The sequence below is a fragment of the Mercenaria mercenaria genome, chromosome 19 (assembly GCF_021730395.1).
Source record: "Mercenaria mercenaria strain notata chromosome 19, MADL_Memer_1, whole genome shotgun sequence".
Classification (NCBI taxonomy): Eukaryota; Metazoa; Mollusca; class Bivalvia; order Venerida; family Veneridae; genus Mercenaria; species Mercenaria mercenaria.
In genome coordinates, this window is record NC_069379.1 from 40609346 (window position 1) to 40631665 (window position 22320).

The 22320-nt window shown below is 32.8% G+C and overlaps 2 protein-coding genes across 2 annotated transcripts; both read right to left on the reverse strand.

Moving 5' to 3' along the window:
* Positions 1-2380: 2380 nt before the first annotated feature.
* Positions 2381-8922, reverse strand: LOC128551116 (uncharacterized). The gene is made up of 4 exons (XM_053531548.1): positions 8027-8922; positions 7056-7182; positions 5750-5778; positions 2381-4837 (listed from the first exon to the last, which is right to left on the reverse strand). Exons 1-4 carry the CDS (start codon positions 8136-8138, stop codon positions 4710-4712), a joined length of 396 nt encoding a protein of 131 aa, XP_053387523.1. The 5' UTR covers positions 8139-8922; the 3' UTR covers positions 2381-4709.
* A 388-nt stretch (positions 8923-9310) lies between these two features.
* LOC128551114 (multiple epidermal growth factor-like domains protein 10) lies at positions 9311-17640 on the reverse strand. Its single transcript, XM_053531546.1, has 5 exons — positions 16206-17640; positions 13817-15340; positions 12152-12275; positions 11033-11070; positions 9311-10788 (listed from the first exon to the last, which is right to left on the reverse strand). Exons 1-5 carry the CDS (start codon positions 16249-16251, stop codon positions 10661-10663), a joined length of 1860 nt encoding a protein of 619 aa, XP_053387521.1. The 5' UTR covers positions 16252-17640; the 3' UTR covers positions 9311-10660.
* Between the last annotated feature and the right edge of the window lie 4680 nt (positions 17641-22320).

A 22320-nucleotide genomic window follows, 5' to 3' on the forward strand; every position in this document is an offset into this window, starting at 1 on the left:
TAACTAACATACTTTAACTTCCTTCTTCACTGAAATTTGATCTTGCAATTGTACATTAATGACTATAGGTAGAAATACCAAATAACCAAACTATTGTAAACTACATACATAAAGAAGTAAACGTTAACACTTCAGCATTGTTTACTAAAAAATACACGACATAATATAATGGTAATTATTGTACAGGAATGTTAAGCCCAGTATAGTACGATTCAGTTTGGCCCCACTTTTATATATAGTAAGCAGTATAAAGATGTCGTATTCGTAACAAAATATTGCTTATGTTACTGCTAATTAGGTAATTTTTGTGTCATTTTTATCCCAAAGATAACAGATATAGTTCTTCTTGTTAACAATCTGATTTTATTCTTTGTTGTCTAAACAAGGGTAAAGAATCACAATAACCGAACCTGTTATGAAATAGTTTAGTGTTAGTACTAGTCAGTGTTCACACTTACTCTCGTAATCATGGTAATAGACATTTGCGAATTAAGTCTACGTGGACAGTGGACACCTAAGACGATCGATTTTTCAAGGGGACCATCTCAAAAAAATTTGATTATATTATGCGCGCTAGGAAAAATAGTTTATAACGGCAATAGGATTTGGGTTATTATATCATCATTATGCGGTAGGTGATATAAATTTTGATGTGCCTGTTTTTTATCTCGCCTTTTTTAAGAAAAGTAGAGCTATTGCACTCGCTCCGGTGTCGGAGTCGGCGTCGGCGTCGCCGTTGGTTAAAGTCTTTGATAAAGTCAAATATCTCTGTTACTATCAAAGCTATTGACTTGAATATTAAAATATTTATTTACTATCAGTCTACACCAGGAGAAACAATCCCCAAAACTCTGATTTGAATTTTGACAGAATTATGCCCCTTTTTAACTTAGAATGTTTGGTTAAAGTTTTTGATAAAGCCAAATATCTCTGTTACTATCAAAGCTATTGACTTGAAACTTAAAATAGTTATTTACTATCGAAGTCTGCACCAGGAAAAACAATCCCCATAACTCTGATTTGAATTTTGACAGAAGTATGCCTCTTTTTAACTTGGTTAAAATTTTTGATAAAGTCAAATATCAAAGGATGGGAGCAAAATTTAAAGAACTTTACTGTTGAAGTCCAAAGGAAAAGGACAACAAAGGGAAGAAATTTCCCGAAAAAAATTAAGTCCACTAAAAATCATTACCAGGTACAGATATGTCAAAATACACCTTAACTTTGCAGGTACCATCCATGTTGTACCACAGAAAAGTTGTCTCGTAACCTGTCTATAGTAACATAAAAGGGAAGTAATTCAATAAAAATATTGTAAGTGAACAAAAAAGAATCTGCCAACTTGAAATAAAAAACAAGTGCACAGCAATGCAAAGCAACATTAACACGAAACAAAGTCATGTGACCTTTGACCCCTAAGTGTGACCTTGACCTTGAAGCGAGCCATGTGCTCTGCACGTCGTCTCAATGTGAACATTTTGTTTCTTTAAAATCCTTCAAGCAGTTTCACATCGCACTCGAAACAAAGTTATATGACCTTCGACCCCTCAGTGTGACATTGACCTTGTAGCCAGCCATCCAAAACATGCGCTATGCACGTCGTCATGATGTGGTGGACATTTGAGCAATGTTTCTTTAAAATTTTTCAAACAGATCAAGAGTTACTGAGCGGACACGAAACAAATTCATATGACCTTGACCGCTAAGTGTGACCTTGACCTTAAAGCGAGCCACCTGATACAGGCGCTTTGCACGTCGTCTTGATGTGGAGAACATTTGTATCAAGTTTGTTTAGAATCCTACAATGGGTTCACTAGTTACAGAGCGGAGTTGACACGAAATTGCTAACGGATAGTCGGACACACACACAGACAGACAGACGGCCAGATGAACACCTGGGGGTATTTATAATACGTTCTTTTGGACGTATAATAACAACAAAAGAATGGAGACGCAATATATTACGTTTTCTACAGTTTTCACAATGTTTTACCTGCTGACCTACATTTTGATCCCAGCTGACCCAGTTTAGATTTTTTTTTTCATTTCGGACGACGACGACGATGGAATACGGATACATTGTGATCAGACTAGCTCATCTTTTCAACTTTGTCGCAGATACGCAACTTGTTATTACGCTAGATAAAATACTTTTTGCGATATGTATAACAAAACATTTCTCTGGCGAACAGACGGACGGACAGACAAATCCATATCTTATCCTGTGCGGTGACAAAATAAGCCAGACCTTACTATCGTTATAGGAATGTCTTCCTACCACACATAAATTAAAATTATCATGTTGAGACGGTCCCCTTGAAAAATCGATCGTCTTAGGTGTTCACAGTTCACGTAGACTTAATTCGCAAATGTCTAATAAAATAACGTTTAAGTGAAACATACATTGGTTGAAAAAGAATAGTCTTAAATTGTAGACGGATTTATGTCCGGATACTAAATTGTAAATGGATTTTTATCCGGATACATATAAACGTACTTGAGCAATGCATAAATATGATATACTCTAGAATAACTTATGATAAGGATGTTAAATGATCAGCCATGCAAGTTAAAAAAAGATTTTGAAACTAAAATTTGAAGGAAAGATACTGTCATTAATCGACTATTGACTGTTTAACTTAACTTCCTTGTCGAATTAAGTAACAAGACAAGACAAACACCAACATCTTAATTTTCAAATCTGCCAAATGTGATATTGTGTCTTATTATGATCAAAATCATCGATAGAATACAAAAACTGAAAGTATTTTTCAACCTCTAGAACTGAAACTGTAAAAATGATAATTGAAATATCTTCTAACTGTAACGATTTCATAAGTTTGTTGTTTCTTCTTATCATACATTTGCAACCGCGGAAATTTGGATTGTACACTTACGTTTCGTTAAATTAAAAGTGAAGAAAAAGCTCTTTATTGTCACATGAGCAAAGATTACCCTGAAGCGAAAAGAAAATAATACTGAAATTATAAACAAAAATTTTGCCGTTGATCAGGGCGCTGTTAAACCAGCTTTCCGATTTACGATAAGGTTATCTAAGTAAATGTATTTCAATTTATTTAGAATAAAATATTGATACTGTCTTTATAAAAACCAACATACAGTAAGTTCAGCTTTAAACCTAAAATAATCGGAAGAGACCCGGGCTTAGTTTTACATTATACATCGTTTCCAAGTTTGTATGGATAATGTGATTTTACTAAACTTGCCATCAGAACATGTTTATGAATTCAGTGGTCTCTGCACTCCGGACGTTTTATAACGTATAATCTTCTTGTCTAGAAGTGCCTTTTGGTAGAAGCAAACAGTTTCTCCGTACTTGTACTCAAAGTTGTTATAATTTCTCTTCGTTGGGACCATTGAACAAAACAGAATTCCGCTTAAGCAGGTGCTACGGAGCGTGAGACATCTTGCACTTTTCATTTGTATCATGAACAGACTCAGTCAAATCGATTCGTTGATTTGCCTGTTAATTTTTATTTTGGAAATAATTCTAAAGATAGATATACCAGGAATTAATTGTGCTATTATAACATATGATAATATATTTAACTGATAGATGCATCACAATGTGTTGTTTGGTATTTCATTCAACTTGTATAAACGTCTGATATGGGTTAAAAAGGAAGCGCTTCCAAAACAAATTCTGTTACATTCTTTTAACTACCACAATGATTGTACTTACATTTGTATCTATGACCTTTTAAGGTTATGGAGTCTGTAGCGTAGATTTCAGTTTAAAACTTTGCTTCGGGTGTGTTAGGTGTTGCACGTTTCATTACCTCTTGAGAACAGTCACAATCAAAACAATTATATCAAGTCTGTTTTTATTTACATTGTTGGGCAGTATGGAGAAAATTTATATAGCGTTTTCGTACTCGGTATATTTTGCGTGTTTATATATGCTTGGTGCTTATGTTGAAATATTCTTGTTTAAACATGTATAACCCTACACGTACACAAAACAAAAGTTGCAAAGCTTAATATAGAAGCATAAACAAAGAACAACATAAACTGACATAATTTCGAAACCGATGAAAACATTTTCCCACTAAGGATAACATCAAAACGAGATTTTACTTCATTTTTATACAGAAGAGATTCAACAGAAAGGTCGTCTCCTCAACGCAACAAAGTCGAAACTTATATCAAATTTATGATAAGTTACGACTTTGTTGCGTTGAGGTGACGAGGTGTTTATCATCGTTATCTTAATCTTTCTAAAGTTTATATGTCATTGACAGAGGCAGATAATAGTTTCTTTTGCTCGTCTTAAATGAAACTTACAAACTTTCAATTTTAATGATTGCATGGTGAACTAAGCTGTAAATTTATAAAACGGATTACGTGTCCATATACTCTGGATCATCCTGATTCTTCGCCCACGTTTAACAGCATGATAATGTATTTTCCTTGGTTACATATAAACATAGCATAAGACAGTCATGAGTTTGTGTATGAATATTGACAAATATGAAACTTCATGCAAACTAAATAGTTTAGCACTTGTTTTCTGTGATTCAGTAATTTAAAAAAGAAACAAAAAAAAAAAGAACATTTACTCTGAACAGATAGCAGTTACATCGTTTCAAAATATCAGTATGATATGATATATTACACAGAAGAATTGACATATATAAGGCTCTGTAAAGAAGAGTCCTAATTGAAACTGTTGTTCTGACTAAATGTATTCAACAATTCACATATTCGACTGCTGGAGGAGACGATTGTCGGTTTGCAGTTATCTCACTGTATGTCCTCTCATCACGTTCCTTTAAATCTTCATATGTCACGGGGATATTATTCTCATTGTTGACATCTGTGAACAAGAAATGTGTAATGTATTGGTATGTTCTACACCTCCGCACTTTAAAAACGCACCACTCAGAAAATGGGTCATAAAATTTTATTTTATATGACAATTCCATTATTTTTATGTGATTACATAAATTCATTATCTGGTACACAAACAAGGAAAATTTAACAAAAATCGGTTAACAAAAACTGTTCATTTTGTCCTACTAAACAACACCACCCTCCAAGTCAAAATTCACAGACGACCAGTATTTTATTAGAGATCACGAATTTATCAATTTTATATTATTTGACAACTCACATGTACAGTGCACATGCAAAACGTGCTAAACGTCTTACCTGTGCATAATAAGTCACGGATGAGTGGTTTTGAATAAATATAATTTTAATTAAGCGACAAGTGACTAGTGTATTGGAAAAAGACATTTGTTATCATTTAAATTAATATTGGAAGACTTTATGCGTGAAATAAGTAATATAAAATCTCAAAATTCTATTTTGTGAATTTTGAAACTGAGGGGTACCAGATATAAACATCTTAAATAAGTAGTTTTTATTTATAGATCTTTTTCATTTTTGCACATCTTATGGAAGAGATATTGAGATTACTATATAATACAAGAATGAATAAATTGGTCCACTCAGAAAGTGTAATTTGTGTATTTATTAAGTGGTGCGTTTTTAAAGTGCGGAGGTGTATATTTATACCAATACTCTTTCTTATTTTAAGAACAAGTCTAAAATAAAAGATTACTTGAGTTGTTAAAGAAGAGAGACACTTAAAAGTAAGAAACATAGGCCTTTGATTGTTTCCACTACTAGTATATATAACAGTAATATGATCCTTCTGTTACAGTATAAATTTTCTGCTTTGTGTCATTTCTACTCAGTAATGACATACTCTTAAATCCGTTACCTTTCTGTTGATTGTTTTCACCTCTTTTTCTGGTGTCCGTGATATGAAAATAAAAAGGGCATTAATCCAAACATTCACACAGAATTCACTAAATTATCTGAATAATATTTTGTATTTGTAACAATGGTAAACAAATTCATAAATCAATGTTGCAAAATTGTATACGGTAGACGTTTAGATCTGCATTGATAATTAACTGATGAATTCTACATTATATGAAATCTGGTTTGTAATTACTAAGTAAATAACCAGTTGTTAAAAGTCAAAATGCATACAGTATTTGATAAATTGCTGATGCATTCTACATTATAATATATGAAAGGTGGTATGTAACAACTGAATAAATAATCAGTTGCAAAACTATGCCAAAGAATCAAAGATACTATATTAGAAAAACAAACTCAAATATGGTAGGTAACTGGCATGTTTCCTGTCTCTAACTTTGTGTCTATCCTATCTTAATGCTATATTGTATGCCGATATGGATTTTTCTAGCGACGAACGCTTAAAGTAAATCGCGTGTCTCCTGAACATATACACTTTATTGTTTGAAAGAATACAATCTCAGTGTAATTCATCAGTGTAACATAAATTAGCTTCCGAATATTCTAAGTTTATGCGTTTGTTATATCATACACAAAGAGAATGGCTTGCCAATCAATAGTTAAAATTTCCGCCTGTAAGCCGGTAGAATTTTCTATTGCCAGGTAAGCAATTTTAAATGGGTTTAACGTGACATCTGAAATCAATTTTCAATTTTAGTTTTAATTGTTTGACTTACAAACTCAGTTTACTGAGTCTCTCCATGAGAGGTAATGAAAAGGGATATTGAATATAGACTAGCTATATTGTAATAAGAATACATAATGAATCAATGCTTTGTTACGTTTTATTCATGTTTACTACATAGTGGATGTACATTTGTTATGTATAATATTTTTAAAAAAAGTTTGACCTTAGGCATGTCGCGTTTAACCGAAATAATGGTTCTTATAGTACAAAAGAACAGTAAAACACGTGCATGAACTGACCCAGAGCAGCCAGAGTAGCCGGAGTAGCCAGAACTAACCCTAACCCTAACCCCTAACCCTTCTGGCTACTCTGGCTGTTCTGGTTGCTCTGGCTAAATTCCCAAAAATCAGTAAAATATATAACTTGTCTATAATTTTATACACACGCTCTATTTTAATGATGTAGATGTACTTGCTATTATGTCCTAAATACGATGTACACTAACGTAACATTTCGAACATTTTGAAAACAAATAAATATAATTTATATACGGCCAAAGAAATCATTGTCATACCTTCGTTTCCAAATAATGAAGGCTACTGTTAAAGTCCCTCCAATAACTATACCAATCAGCACTGATCCAAATACTATTCCTATCAGTTCACCAGTGGTAATACCATCTTGCTGAATTTGTTTCGTTGCTTATAATATAGAACAAAATTAAAGAATCAATGACTTATTTTATATAATATTTATGGTATATACTTTTCTTTACTAATAACATTCCCTAAAGTCCTTTGCCATGTGAGAGTTATAAATCAATGAGCGTAATTAATCTACTACTAAAAATAAAAACTCCAACATGGCTAACGATATCATAAACACCGTTAATCTTTTCAAAACTTTACTCTGATACCTAAGATTTTCTATTTATATACAATATTAAGCTCCTTAAAACACTCCTACGACAAGAAATGTTATTATGTAGATTGCATTTATAAAAGTCGTAAGATTCTCAGACACGACAATTGCAAAGTTGTATTGGGTAAAGTACAATTAAAAAGTTTCACATAGCGAGGTTATGCCTTCACGGCGCTAAGAAACATCGTACGCCTTGTGTCAAGCCTTATTTCAGTTTGGCGCCACGCTTTTCTAAAGAAGCAGATGATGGACAGAACGGTAGGGGGCATTCAAAGCCTACTGGGGCTGAACTGATTTGATATTTGTCTTCTTTTCTTCAGGAACTTTAAGGTATTTTCCTTGCTGTTATGTCAAAGGTAAATGTTTTTGATTCAAGGACATGAAAGCAATAAGACCAAATTTTTAGTTTTGTCATACGTTTTCGACCTTATTTTATTACGCCCGTTCTTAGATTCTAGAAATCTCATTATTTTGATAAATGTAATAAGTATTAAGAACAATATTATACTTATCCAGGGGGTGTTATATGTATTAATATTTCTAAGAGTTGAAATAAAATATTTCCTTAGATATACACACTTGGTATTAGCCATATGTGGCTATTTTATGATACCAGGTAATTACCTTGTGTACACTGCAGCCCATCGTAACCATCAATGCAACCATACAAACATTCTGCAGTGACTTGATGGCAAGTTTCATTTACACAAGTACAACTGCATTTACTTTCGCACATATTGCCATGAAAACCATCTTCACAGCCAAAAATACAACACCCGGTGGGTGAGATTTTTACGACGCCACATGCACTTAAAAACTGCTGTTGTTAAAGCCGGATAAGATCATCAAAAGATTCAACTGACATTTCTGATTTGAAGTTGTACAACCAAACACTCGCACCTTATATCAATCAAACCATAAGATAGTAGCATACAGCATTTGCTCTAAAAGTTTAAAAACAAATAAATACCATACCTGTCGGCTTAAATTATCCTGCTTCACAATGAATAAAGGCTATACGTTAAAGTAACATACATGTACTAAAAGTAGATAAAATTGTCATATTGTCTCCATTTCACACCCTTTTTACGTATCGGATTGCATGATTTCATATTTTATATCTTAACTACACAGTAAATGTATCAATATCCTTTAAGTAAAACTAAATAGCGTGAGAATATTTTCCTTAAGGACAATGTCATCTAATTTAAGTCCCTAAATTGATGGCATAATTACGGTATTCCGTATGGACCATCGCCTGCTCTCTATGAACAACTCCCGACATGCCCCTATTTCTCTTTTTATCGAAACTCTACTATATAAGAGCGCTGTAAAACCCCGTGATACCAAAATACCACAAATATAAACAAAACAAGCAATAGTAGACAAAACCTCTAAACCATAAAATGAATTCAGAGGAGCTCATATATTAATTCTTGTGAATTATTAAAAACATTTCCACGACCGCCGATGAACAGACTCATCTGTTTTTGTTGACATTTTTAAGTGTCTTTTTGGCATGAAGTTATGTTGACTTTACTTTAAACCATGCAATATACTTGTATATTCTAGTGCACAAAGGTATTCAAGATAATAGTTTCTCATATTCTTACGATACAAAATGTAGGGTGTTTAATTTCCACTTTCATGACTTACGAATCAACATCAAAGCTAGGTTCTTCTTTGACTAACTTTGTCATCGCTTCAAGGTTAGCATTGTACTCTTGCACTGCTACTAAGATCTTTTAGAAAGTTTCAAGCATTCCACTGCCTGAAAACATGTGTTACATCGAACAGATTTATATGTACACGCTGTGTGCAAAAACTTGAGTTACAGATATCCATTCTTGACTCTATTATGGCATCAAATGCGTAATTCTAACAACACTGAAATAAAAAAAAAACAAATATGCTTTTCTTTTAATTTGTGGCTTTCTATGAGTCAAATATTTATTTTAATCCATTAATAAAAAGGCAATATTAGTGGGAAACAATATACAATAATAATAGAATATGGATAATATGTCTTTTGGTGTTCAGCACTTATACTTACACTTGCCTAGCACCAGTCGTCAGTATGTTATACTATGTCTATGTTCGTACGTGTATACGTCTGTAATATACATACACGCTTTTGGAGGCTGTCTTCTGTGAACATGGCTTAGATCCTTGTCCGTGTTTTATAAAGCAAGAATACGTCAATTACACAAAACATATGTCACAAACAATGATTTATCGTAGAATAAAACCATGGTTTTGAGTTCGGGCTCATCCAACGTGATTTGATAACACGCATTTAAAAATGATTCTATTTAAGACATTTTCACATTTAAGGCTAAATTTTTTTTCGATTCTAATATGATATCAAAGTATCCTCATCCTTGATGAAATCACCAAACGTTTGCTTGTATTGTGTATTTTTCTTTTCGAGATATGTCACTTGACGCAATAACGTAATAATTGTGATGTACATTATATCATTTTGCTGCATAATGACACACAGGGTCAGTCTTCTTTGGTTGATAGGGAAACAAGTCCGGTAATGTTAGAATTAACTGAATTTGTTCTTGAACACAGATTACTGTTCCACTTTCATTGCATTACTGTTGTTGCGTCAGTGATTGATTCACTGACTTTACTCGTCTCGGTTGTGTTTGTTGGACAGAAAAACGGAACTAGATATGGTGTGTATCAACGGCATTTCATGATAAAACATGAAGTTCCCTTTGTCCCGTAGTATTTATTTTGTCCATTCTAAACGTACGTTATAGCTGTCTTAGAAAGAAACTATGAATATCTGGTTGACAATACAAATCGTGCAAATAGAATGATTCTACATTATTTTTCTTAATACATGTATATCAAAATGTGTGTTTAATTGACTTTGATGATTATAAAAGTTTTATCAGTTAGCTATCAAACCTCTCTGTGTAATTATATCATTCTAACTGCTCGCCCTTATCTCACGTTAATTTAGATTTGAAGTGTTTTACATATAAACGCATCATAAGATAAGTTTGTTTTTGTGTACGAATACTGCCAAATGGGATAAATCGGGCAAAATCAATTATTACGTGCAATCGTGAAATAAGAAATATTTTCAATAAATCATGATTACGAACAAAGGGTTTAAACATAGTTCAAACATATCACTATGGCTATATATACAACTTAGAAATTATTTGAAACATGTTATGGTCTTCTTTGAAATGTTCAAAAGTATACAATGAGAGATTTGTACTGTTTGTCCGATTGGATTCAACAATTCACATATTCATCCGCTTGTGGAGACAACTGCCGTTCTGAAACTATCTCACTGTATGTCCTCTCATCACGTTCTTTTAAGTCTTCATATGTCACGGGGATGTTATTCTCATAGTCGACATCTGTGAACAAAATGTGAAATATGTTGGTAAGTTTCTATTTGAATAACAAGAACGAGGGTCAAATCAAAATTTACTCGGAAGCATTAAAATCGGGGAACAATATTTTAATGTATATTTAAAAGTTACAAAATTAGACGTTCGATTGTTTCTACTACAATATATATTTTAAGTTCAGCAACTGTATCTTTGAGTGTATATGCTGCATCACCTCTCCCCTGTGCAGACATACTCTCAATTTTGTTACCTGTCTGTTGATTGCTTTCATCTCGTTTTCTGGTGTTCCTGATATGAAAATAAAAAGGGTATTGATTTATTTTTACTCTATTTACATAGAACTTATTAAATTAACTAAACAATAATTGGTATTTTTAACAATCGCAAACAATATCATAGGATGTTGTTGCGAAAATAATTATCAGAACTTTTAAAAATCAAACTTTATACATTACGTCTGTATTGATAAAAGGCTGATGAATTCTACATATATGAAATCTTATTTGTAATTACTGAGTAAATAATCAGTTACAAATATATGCCAAGAGATCAAAGATACAGTATGAGAAAACAAACTGGCATGTTTTCTGTCTCCAAGTGATAATGTTATCGTAATGTTTGCGGTTTTGAGGATATAGATTTTTCTAGCGACGAGCCCATTGAGTTCTTTGTACCCGAACATAAATAGTTCATTTTTTGATAAAATGCAATGTTTACTAGTACTGAAAATATTAATATAATTCATCAGTGTGATATAAAATAGCTTTTACATATTGTACAGTCTATATATTATACACATAGTGAAAAGCTTCAATAGTATTTTCTATTGCCATGAAAACCATAATTATAAAAGAGTGTTTCACGTGACATCAGTAATCTGCTTTAAATTTAAGTTTTAACTGTTTGACATATTATCTCCGTATACATATGTTGAATATAGACTAAGGTGCAGTAAAATCTATGACTCGATGCGTTGTTACGCTAAATCTACCATTACATTATATATTTCTACTCACATTTCTAGCTAATGCATATATATTTTTATGTATATTTTGAAACTTTTGATACTGATCTTAGGTATGTCCCTTTAACCGGAATGTTGGGTTCAGTAGGACTTAAGAACATTACAGTGAACAGTAAGATATGTGTTTGTGTTTATATCGTTATACACAAGCTCTATTTTCATGATGTAGACGTACTTGTTATCATTCTCTAAATGCAATGTAAACTGCTCTGAAACCTGATCTGAAAAATGTGAACATTTCTGGTTTATACGTCACTATCTCCAGTTGTATACGAAATAAGAAATACATTGGAAAACAATGAAGAAGTTTTATCTAGAAGACCCCCAAAAACCTCAGTATCATACCTTTTTTTCCATACTAAAGCTAATGTTAACGCCCCTCCAATAAGTATGCCAATCAGCACTGATCCAAATACGATCCCTATCAGTTCACCAGTGGTAATACCTTCTTGCTGAACTTGTTTCGTTGCTGATAATGAAACAAAATCTATGAAAGGTGCAATTTATTTTACAGGTGGTATATGTGTCTCTTTGCTGATAACAATTGCTAGACTCTATTGCCATGATGAAGTCACCAATGAGCATAATCAGTTTATTACAAAACACTCCTCGAGTATTAATATTACAAACTGCAAACATCCTTCTTAAAAGTTACTCTCATCATTCATAACATCCTCACGCTTTTATTTAGCCTTCGCACCATTGTTTCTGCATATAATTATTTGTTTTCTAATGGATTTTGAAGCAAGCCGTCTACTTTTTTCAGTTACATGTTCCTTTTTGCTGCGGGCCTACTTCGCGAGTCATGGCTCTATGGCTGTGTTTTTGGATGATCTGTGCTTCCGGGAAATCTACCATTACCTTTTATCTTTTATAAAATAATAGTAAGGCATTGGAGATATCGTTATTTTTTAGGGGAATAATATTTTTAAACTTTGTTTGGTTCTGAGTTACGGTATTTGGAAAGTTGATTATCTAAACTAATAAAATGTGTCACTATGCGATATTATGACTCGCTGATTTTAAGAAACGTCTCGAGTTCAGTTTCATTTGTAGTTGGCGCTACGCTTTTGTCACGAAACAGGTGATAAAATTCATGACACAGGTAGCCAAACCTCGCTTTTACCTTTGACCTAAGCTTCGTTGGGCCCTTAAAGATATATAAACTGATGAGGATGATGAATTGAGTACATGCGCATATGGGCTTTTAAGTTTAATACATATATACTTTCACAGTTTTTTTCCACACAATCGTATCAATAGGTGTAAAAGTGGCTATAACATATATTTTCAATGTCCTGTTAATTGAAACATAGGAAATTGAGAGTAATATTTGATGCATCACTATCAACACACCGGTGGTGTTTTGCCGCTCTACATTGTCGTTTGGGATTTAGAGGGCTGGGTTCTTTACACTTGGCACAATAATGAGTTGCTGATCATGCAAATATAAAGTGCATTGTCCACTAGGTAATACCCTCTTGATAGTTCTGGCAATATCTGTCGTAACACACACGGTGTTTTTTTTGTTAATACTCAAACATTTAGATATGTCAGATATGTAAATATGTGGTAAACAATTAACCAAATGTTCAACAGAATTAAATGATGCAACAATAGTTTTCATTTATTTTATGATTCATTTCCATTTTTAAAATTACACAAAAACATATTCACTGAACAAATAATATTTGTAAGGATAAAGTATTGTAGACATTGAGTTTTCATCGATATGCGTTTAAAGACCAAACCAAATTTAAATTTGTTTCAAGGGTATAACAGGATAAAGAAGTTATTTTTATTTTTCTCATGATTTTTAACATATAACGGAATTTCCTCGTTCGTAAATTCTAGAAATGTAATTAATGTATCACGAAATATGAAATATAATGCAAACACTTGTTAAACGTTTCGATCCGTATTATTTTAGAAGTTGATATGAAATATATGATAAAATACTAAAAAAGAGTATTAGCAATATCTGGCAATATTATGATACCAGATAATTACCTTGTGTACATTGCAACCCACCGTAGCCATCAATGCAATCATACACACATTCCGCCGTGACTTGATGGCATGTTCCATTTACACAATTACCGCATTTACTTTCACACATATTGCCATGAAAACCATCATCACATCCAAAAACACATAACCCAGTGGAATCTTTACATGAACGTTGCTTTTCCACTGATTTACATGTAGATGCACATTTATTTTCACAAAAAGAGCCATAATAATTCTTCACACATCCGTATGAGCAAACACCCGTTTTCCAATTGCATGTTTGATTGATACATGTTTCACTACAGCGTTGTTCACAATAGGCTCCATATTTGCTATATGAACTACATCCATTGATACATTCACCAGTGTGAAATTCGCATATTTGTTCACTGTCAATTGAACTACAATTGCTACTACATAACTTTGAACAATCCTCTGAATATGTTCTATTCTTGCATTTGATACATTTCCCGTCTGTCTGATTGCATTCTAAACAGTTTGATTTACAGTAAGATTTGCATGTATCTCCCCATTTGCCGAGTAAACATCCATATGTACAAAATCCGGTTGAATTACAAACATGGTTTTTGCAGTCCTCTGGACATGCTGTGCAAACGCTGTACGAACCGCCGAAGGGAACTGTCAGGTAATATGCACTGTTACAATTTATGCAGCCCCCATACATACCTGATTCATTTGTTAAGCACTTTTGACAATGATAATCTACATTTATGCATGGCTTTGAACAGTTAATACCATACAAGCCGTCTTTACATGTTTTTGTGTTATTGCAGAAATCTCCATAGAATCCGTGTTTACACTTCATACATTGACCACTGGCCAACAAACATATTCCATGACAACAAGATGAGCAGATATCTGTACACGTTTCACCGTAAAAGCCTAGTTTACATTCAGTGCAGTTCGAGTTTGATAAACAAGATATGCAATTTCTCGGACAATCTAAATCACAATTTGGTCCGTATTTTCCTGACACACAAGAATCACATCTATGTCCTTTAAAGCCAGGTTTGCATCCTGCATTACAACTACCATCAACCTGCCTGCATGTTCCTTTGACGCATCCTGTAGAACACATAAACTGACAGTATGAGCCGTAAAATGCATTTTTTATGCACCATCTACATTCTATTTGTGATTCACAGGCACCGCAGTTAGTTGGACAAGTGTAGTTACATTCATCGCCATACTTATTATTTGAACAGCTGCTACAAAAACCTTTTCTAAAATTGTTTGATTTACAAGTACACTGTCCTGATTGTAAGCAAGTATTGTTGGCACATCCTTTCCCACATTCAAAAGTACATTGGGTAGTATAATATCCAGGATGACATTCTGTACAATTGACTTTGCTTACACAGCTTTTACAGGTCTCTTGACATGGATATGTGCATTTATCTCCCCAATAACCTGCTATACATCCATTGATACATTTCTTGTCCGTATCACACGCGTTATCTCCATCACAGCATTCACATTCGTTACATGTCTGAGAGGAGATATCTGAAACAATTTAATATTAATATCAACTGGAGAACATTTTTATAAGTGTGTAAAAGAGTGATTTTCTTTTCTTTTACAATTATATTCAATATCACTTTATCCAAACTAACAAAATATGTATTGGTGATCTTAAAGTAATATCTTTTTTTTTAATTCTAAATAAAAATATTAGTACGCTACAATGTTTGGTCTCAAATAAAAGTAAGTTTATACCTATATATTTCACGTGCATTTTAAAACAGTTGTAAGAACTTTACTTTGAATTATATATTCAATAAATATGATATTGATATAAATTTAATTGTGTTTCTATGTCACTATGCTACATATGAATGAAAATATTATTTACCAAACTGGTGTGATAAAAATGTTTCTTACCAAACTGGCTTAAATGCAAATAAAAAAAAAATATTAGAATGACACAAATGGAAATGTTACTTACCAAACTGACAAAATTAAAATAGTTACTTTAGTTACCAAACTGACATATTACCAAAAATGTTAGATTAACAAACTGTTATAATAAAACGTTACTTACAAATCTAACATAAATATAAATGTTACTAAACACTGACATAAATGCAAATGATACTTACCAGACTGACATTAAAACCAGTGTAATTCACCACACCGTCCCAAATGCAAATGTTACTCACAAAAGTAACATAAATGCAAATGTTACTTATCAAAGAGACATAATTGCCATTGTTACTTTCCAAACTGACATAAATGCAAATATTACTTACCAAACTGACATAAATGCAAATGTTTCTTTCCAAACTGATAAAATTGCAAATATTACTTATCAAACTGACATAAATGCAAATGTACTTACAAAAAATGACATAAATGCAAATGTACTTACCAAAATGACATAATAAAAGTAAAAGCACTGCTGTTGTTCTTGCCATTGTTATATTCTTATACCTTTAAATATATACAAAAGTTTGAAAGGAATTATCAGGTACGTTATATTAGAAATATGATGTTCTGGTAGCAGAACTGTTTAAACGATTGAGAAGTCTAGATATTTAGTTATATATGTTAAACACGTTCAAACAATCATTTTTAAACTGAACAGATTCATAGGTTTATAATGTTAGATACTTTTCTGATCAAAGAAAGCAGAAGTATATATTTTATCAGTTTTTTATACTTGTTTTTTTTTAGAAATTTGTAGAATAAAAAAAACAAGGATAAATATATAAGACATATTCGAACAACGGAGCCTTCTCAAACTGTAACCGTGAGCCTCCGTGTGGATTGCCCCTCACCGATTTGGGTTCGAGCCTGGCTTTGAATTCTTCTTGTGAGGAAGCTATCCAGCTGGCTTACGGAAGATCGATATCTGCTTGTAATGAAATAATGCAAAGAGTGGCACCTGGGGTCTTCCTCCACCGGCGCCATATGACTTATAATTGTGTCGGCGCGACGTTAAACACACCAAAAAAGAAAAATCATATACCAGGATTAGCTTATACACAAAAATACAAAGTAAAACAAGAACACAACAAGGACAAAAACAAATAAATGAATTAACACAGTGTCAGTTATAGCAGTCAATGGCACAATAGCATAGGTAAGCTTTAAATCATGTGGATGTTGCCGGCTTGGTTTAATTCAGACTGTTCGTGGACGTTAGTGAAAATACATACTACCGTCTGCTCCCACTAGCCACGGGTTGAGTAGAACTCAATTAATCCGGTCTCTTGCCTTGTAAATTATGTAATAGTAAGATAAATTTGAATTTGGCAATGATTACATATTCATAAAAGGTAAGTTTAAAAAATACGGTCTCTCCCTAGGTCACATTATACGACAAAAATAAAAAAGTTGCGGGCTCGACTTAATTCAGACTGTTCATGGACGTTAGTGGAAATACATACTACCGTTTTCTCCCGCTAGCCACGGGTTTAGTAGAACTCAATTAATCCGGCCTCTTGCTTCGTAAATTATGTAATAACAAGACAAATTTGAATTCGGCAGGTAGAAACTTACCACAAGTTAATTGTTAAAGATTTCCAATGCCCATCTTTCACTAGAACGTTTTTTTTTTTAGATATTTACATGTAATGTAGAAAATCCCCATCAAATGTGGTTAACTTTACTAAAGATTTATTGTGTATGTAGAGCTCCAGTCATAAATACATGTAGTGACATTCAATTATTCTAGATTTATAATGGTAATACACATTTATACTGTATTTACCTATAGATGTATTAAGTGCATTCTATTTTGAACCTAATACATAGTACTATATATACACATATATGTGATAGGTTTATTTATAAATAATCTATTTGTCTCGTAGTCGTTCCTATCTTCAAATATGTAATTTGAGTCTAGTTTAGCTTTAATATACAGATTAAAATCAGAAGCAAGCGGTCTACTCAGAGTATTATTTTATTTCCACTGGATATTTAAGGGGTTGGATCAATTTATCGATGTATCTAAAAGTGATTTATTCATCTCTAAATTTGAGTCTAGTATAGCTTTGATATACAGATAAAAATCAGACGCAAGCTGTTTACTAGAGTATCATTTCCGCTGAATTTAAAGGGGTTGCATCACTGTATCGATGTATCCAAAAGTGATTTTATCATCTTGAAAGTGTCACGAACATTTAATTACATTAGTTTAAACCACATTTATGTATAGTTTTAGCAATATAGAGAAAAAGCTTTAGTTTACACTATTGCCATGTAGATAACTAGTATGCCTTAGCACGTTTTAAAAATTAAGGTATCCACAACTTGTTCACAAGACAAAAACATTGTATTAAACGTACGGCTCATTAACGTACATGTACGGCTCTGACTTGTTAAGTATAACATTCAATAACACAAGGAGTAATAAATATGTTTTATGAGAGTAGCAATAATACGTAGAAGAAATCAACTACATGTGTCTGAGTTTATCTTCCCGATTCATTGAGGCAAAAAAAACTTATGCAATTTCAATCCCATTTAGGTAAGATTAATGAAAACGCAAGATTGTGTGATTGACTTGAACATTTTAAAATATTTCATAATATGAGGAAGATTGTAGTGTAATAAACCGGTGTAGGCTGTTTCATTGGGTACTAAATATTAAAGAGATATTGATATGATATCTTCTAACTATCAACTCCTTCTATTGATTCTCTATTAAATCAGTTGGTTTCTTTTGCGCAACATTAAGCGTGAACATTACTAACTTTGCAGGTAAAATTTCTGTTAGAAGTTAAATTATACTATATAATTTATATTATATATAATCAACAGCGTGTTTTTGTAAACTACATTATTTTCACGTGCTAAAACTGACATCAAATCATTGGCCATTCTCTTTTGAATACCCTCAGTTTCATTTTTGCATTTTAGAATATATATAGCATTTTGCAGCAATCTTTGTACTGGTCAATGAAAGTATATCGGCAGGACGACACTGCCAATTGATGCCAGCAATATTTGGTAACAAACTTATATACATATGTTACGTTACGGACTTGGTCGCGCTAGGGGAGAAGACGTGTCATGCAGCCGGTTAGCTCAGTCGGTAGAGTACTCGCTCTGTAAGTCGGGTTCGAACCCCGGCCTGACTGCCCATTTTCCTTACCCTGTGACAATTGGCGCCCATCATTGGACCGTTGCAAGCTTGCTTGGTCAGTCTTACGACGCATGAAATATTATGTACGGTACGGACTTGGCCACATTAGCTCGGTCGGTAGAGCACTCGCCTTGATTGACTGCACATTTTTCTCACCCCGTGACACATATATAAGTCGATATATAGCCATCATACGATTTAAGAAGGTCAACGTCTTTTCTTTCTTTCTTTTAATCTGCAAAGTATTTTCGCACTTGATTGCTGGTGTCAGCGTTGGCGATAGTTTCAATTTTTATGTCCATTTTTTCTAAAATCTATAAGAGCTATAGACGTAAACCTTTTCGCAATGTTTTACCTTCATAGTCGAGTAAGTTTGTCATGAACCATACCTCTTGCAATCATTATCAGAAATATGGCCCATTTTGTACTTAGAAAATTATTAATTATTGTTAGTCTGGTTTCGGACCACTTTACTTTAAAACTATTCAGTATTCTTAATGTTGCCAATGAGGTACTTGATCCATTAAATGCTCGGTTAACTTCCCATGTGTCCACTTGCATTATGTAAAGATGGAAGTTACATTTAATACTGCAAAAATAAACACAAATTAAATTCACTACTTATTCTTTTTCACTGACATTTTGTTCTCAAACATGGAAATTAATGGCTGGTAGGTCGAAATATGTAAGCCGGATATCAGCCATATTCACAGAAGAAAACTTCTTATATCCTTCATGCCAGCCATTATCACTGCGTCAATAAAATTTATTTATGCAAGCTACCGTTATATGTGAAAGGATTAGCTAATGCACAAATGAAGTGACACAGCATTTTTATTATTAATATTTTTATTATTTTTTAATAATTAATGATTAATTAATAATCATTTCATCGGAATACGTTAGAATATATTAAGCATATTTGCATTGGAACTTCTAGAACAAACAAGTTTCCTACCTTCTAACTGCAATTATCCTCCTGTGCAAAAATAAAACTTTAAAAAGTATCTAATCAAGCCGTCTCATTTTTACTTCCTTGTTCATTGAAGCATAAACGCATAATATGCAATATGTATATTACGAATATACCAATATGGTTTATATCGTTAATTGTATAGTAAACATTTTTTGTCAAGCAAAATTATGTTATGCAGATCCAAGTAAAATCTGAAGCAGACTCTGTTTGATTAATTATGTCCATTAGGGCTAATGAAATGTGGTACACCATGTTTGTCCCCCACCCCAACAACCAAAACAAAAAAAACAAAAAAAATATGCACCCAAACAAAACTACGACTTAAGCTGATCTCCTTTTTAAGTTAAATAGACTACGTGATTGCAAAGTATAATAAAAGATCACTGAGTCACATGTAACTGCAGAGGTGAGACTTGAGAATATAATAGTACATATGTATCGTGTTACGAAGTTCAAATTATTATTGACGTGTAATCATTTTTGTCAAATATATTAGGACAATTTACAAGTTGTTGTAACAAACAGCTTTCTGTTTTTCAAAAAATACTGTATAAAATTGGTATATTGGCGTGTCCAAAAAAATACAGTAATCAGTTTTAGCTGAGGGTAATGCTAACTATTTTTTACTTCCACATTGATGGCATAATGGCGTGTACCTTCTTTCAAGATCCGTGTCAATTCTTAAATGACAGCCTCAAACTGTTATATAATGGTTCATAAAAATGTATAACCAAATAAATCGTGTGTTTTGCAAGTGTGTTTCACATATTATGTTATCCGAGAGAGGTCAATCCGTCATATGTTCAGCTGATCAGATGTTTTGATGACTCTTGTATTACATACATCCAGGATTCTAACCGAAGTCGAGCAAATGAACGTAAGAAATATACATTATAGCATTGGGAGAAATACCAAATATCCATAAACCAAATGTTTAGTTGTTGTTGTTGTAATGTTTAATCAACAATTTATCAAAGATGTTTTCATATACTAAATGGCTAAGCGTAGATCTATATTCAGGATCAATTAAAGGAATGATTCATTTTACCGTTAAAGCAGCATGCCTCCAGATTTGGCTAAAATAATCTTTCTTTCAAATTGAAACTTGGTCTTATTATGAACATTAGAATATTAGTTTTTGTTTCTAAAATATTTTAAAAGTTCCAAATCAAGAAAAAAAAAGATGACCGCGTCGGGAATCAAAACCCGGACCGCCGCGGCAATTAAGGCATTTTCCCGTTGTCGTAACCAATAGCTGAAGTAGTGAATAATGACTTCAAAATATAGATTTTTATAATCGAGACAGTTTACATGGAGTAAAAGCGTGACAAACGATTTTCAATTTTCATCGTAAAAAGTAGTAAGAACAGCAAATTCTCATGTGTTTCCGTAACAAAAAGTTTTTTAGTAATTAAGTTTTAAAGACTTCTTTAGAAATACAGCATTTATTTCAAGATATCTAAAAAATATTTTTTTTGTTGTCGAACGATCTGGAGGTAAGCTGCTTTAAAGACACCGATCGCTCAAAGTCGCATGGGGATGAGCAAAATAGTTGAGTTTCCTTGGGTTTCGAGCAGTCTACATGAACTAATTATATAGAAACTGGATTGGGACCAAATAGAATTGCCCAAATGAGCCAAGTACCCTCGAGATATTTATGCTCGATCGTGCGGTTTTTCATTGAATTTTTTTGTAAAGTTAAGATAAATTCAATCGCAGTAAAATATGGTGTATGATGTAATGATGGTGAAACTAAGAATTTCTAGTTCACATCTTTCAACTTATCAAAACACTTGTGGGTTTATATTCACATTTGAAGACCATTTATTGCATAATTCAGTGTTGGTAAAGGTGAACAATAGCACGTGGGTTTTCTATGGCAGCCGTGTTTTGGGTGTTCTGTGCTTCCAGAAATCTACCCTTACTTTGTATTTCATAGCAAATCTATAGAAAGTGCATCTTATATGTGAGAGTTGTTTAAGATATTTTAAGTGTTTATATTAACAAAAGAAATCTTCTTCTTCCGTTAATGTACGGGGCTCACTCTGGGGCATTGTCGTTCATGGTGACTGTACAAAGTAGGTGTGAAGTACGCGCAATCGATGTGCATTTAAAACTATTTGCAATATATGTTAGGTGCTAGCGTCACGACTAATTCCTCTTGAAGGCCTCCAGGCTGAGTGCAGTGGCAATTCTTGTGGCATCTAGTACAATTTCATAGGACCTTCTTATAGATTTTATCAGTTATATTTTCTGACACTAACAAATAGATTGTATAAGATCACAAACGAATGAAACATAATGCAGTCTTCTTACCAGTACAAGTATTCAGTTGTTTTATATGAGTTCAAAGTGGGCATGAATAATGTTTTCAACAACTTTATTGTATGTCACAGATAAAAAATACATTGTGTA

Coding starts and splice junctions, on each gene's coding strand:
- LOC128551116 (XM_053531548.1), bottom strand. CDS start 8,138: ATGTGCGAAAGTAAATGCAGTTGTACTTGTGTAAATGAAACTTGCCAT. Junction 7,183..8,026: donor TGGGCTGCAGTGTACACAAG/GTAATTACCTGG, acceptor CTATATTATAAG/CAACGAAACAAATTCAGCAA. Junction 4,838..5,749: donor TGAAAACAATCAACAGAAAG/GTAACGGATTTA, acceptor TCTTGTTCACAG/ATGTCAACAATGAGAATAAT.
- LOC128551114 (XM_053531546.1), bottom strand. CDS start 16,251: ATGGCAAGAACAACAGCAGTGCTTTTACTTTTATTATGTCATTTTG. Junction 12,276..13,816: donor TGGGTTGCAATGTACACAAG/GTAATTATCTGG, acceptor TTTCATTATCAG/CAACGAAACAAGTTCAGCAA. Junction 11,071..12,151: donor GCTTTAGTATGGAAAAAAAG/GTATGATACTGA, acceptor TTTTCATATCAG/GAACACCAGAAAACGAGATG.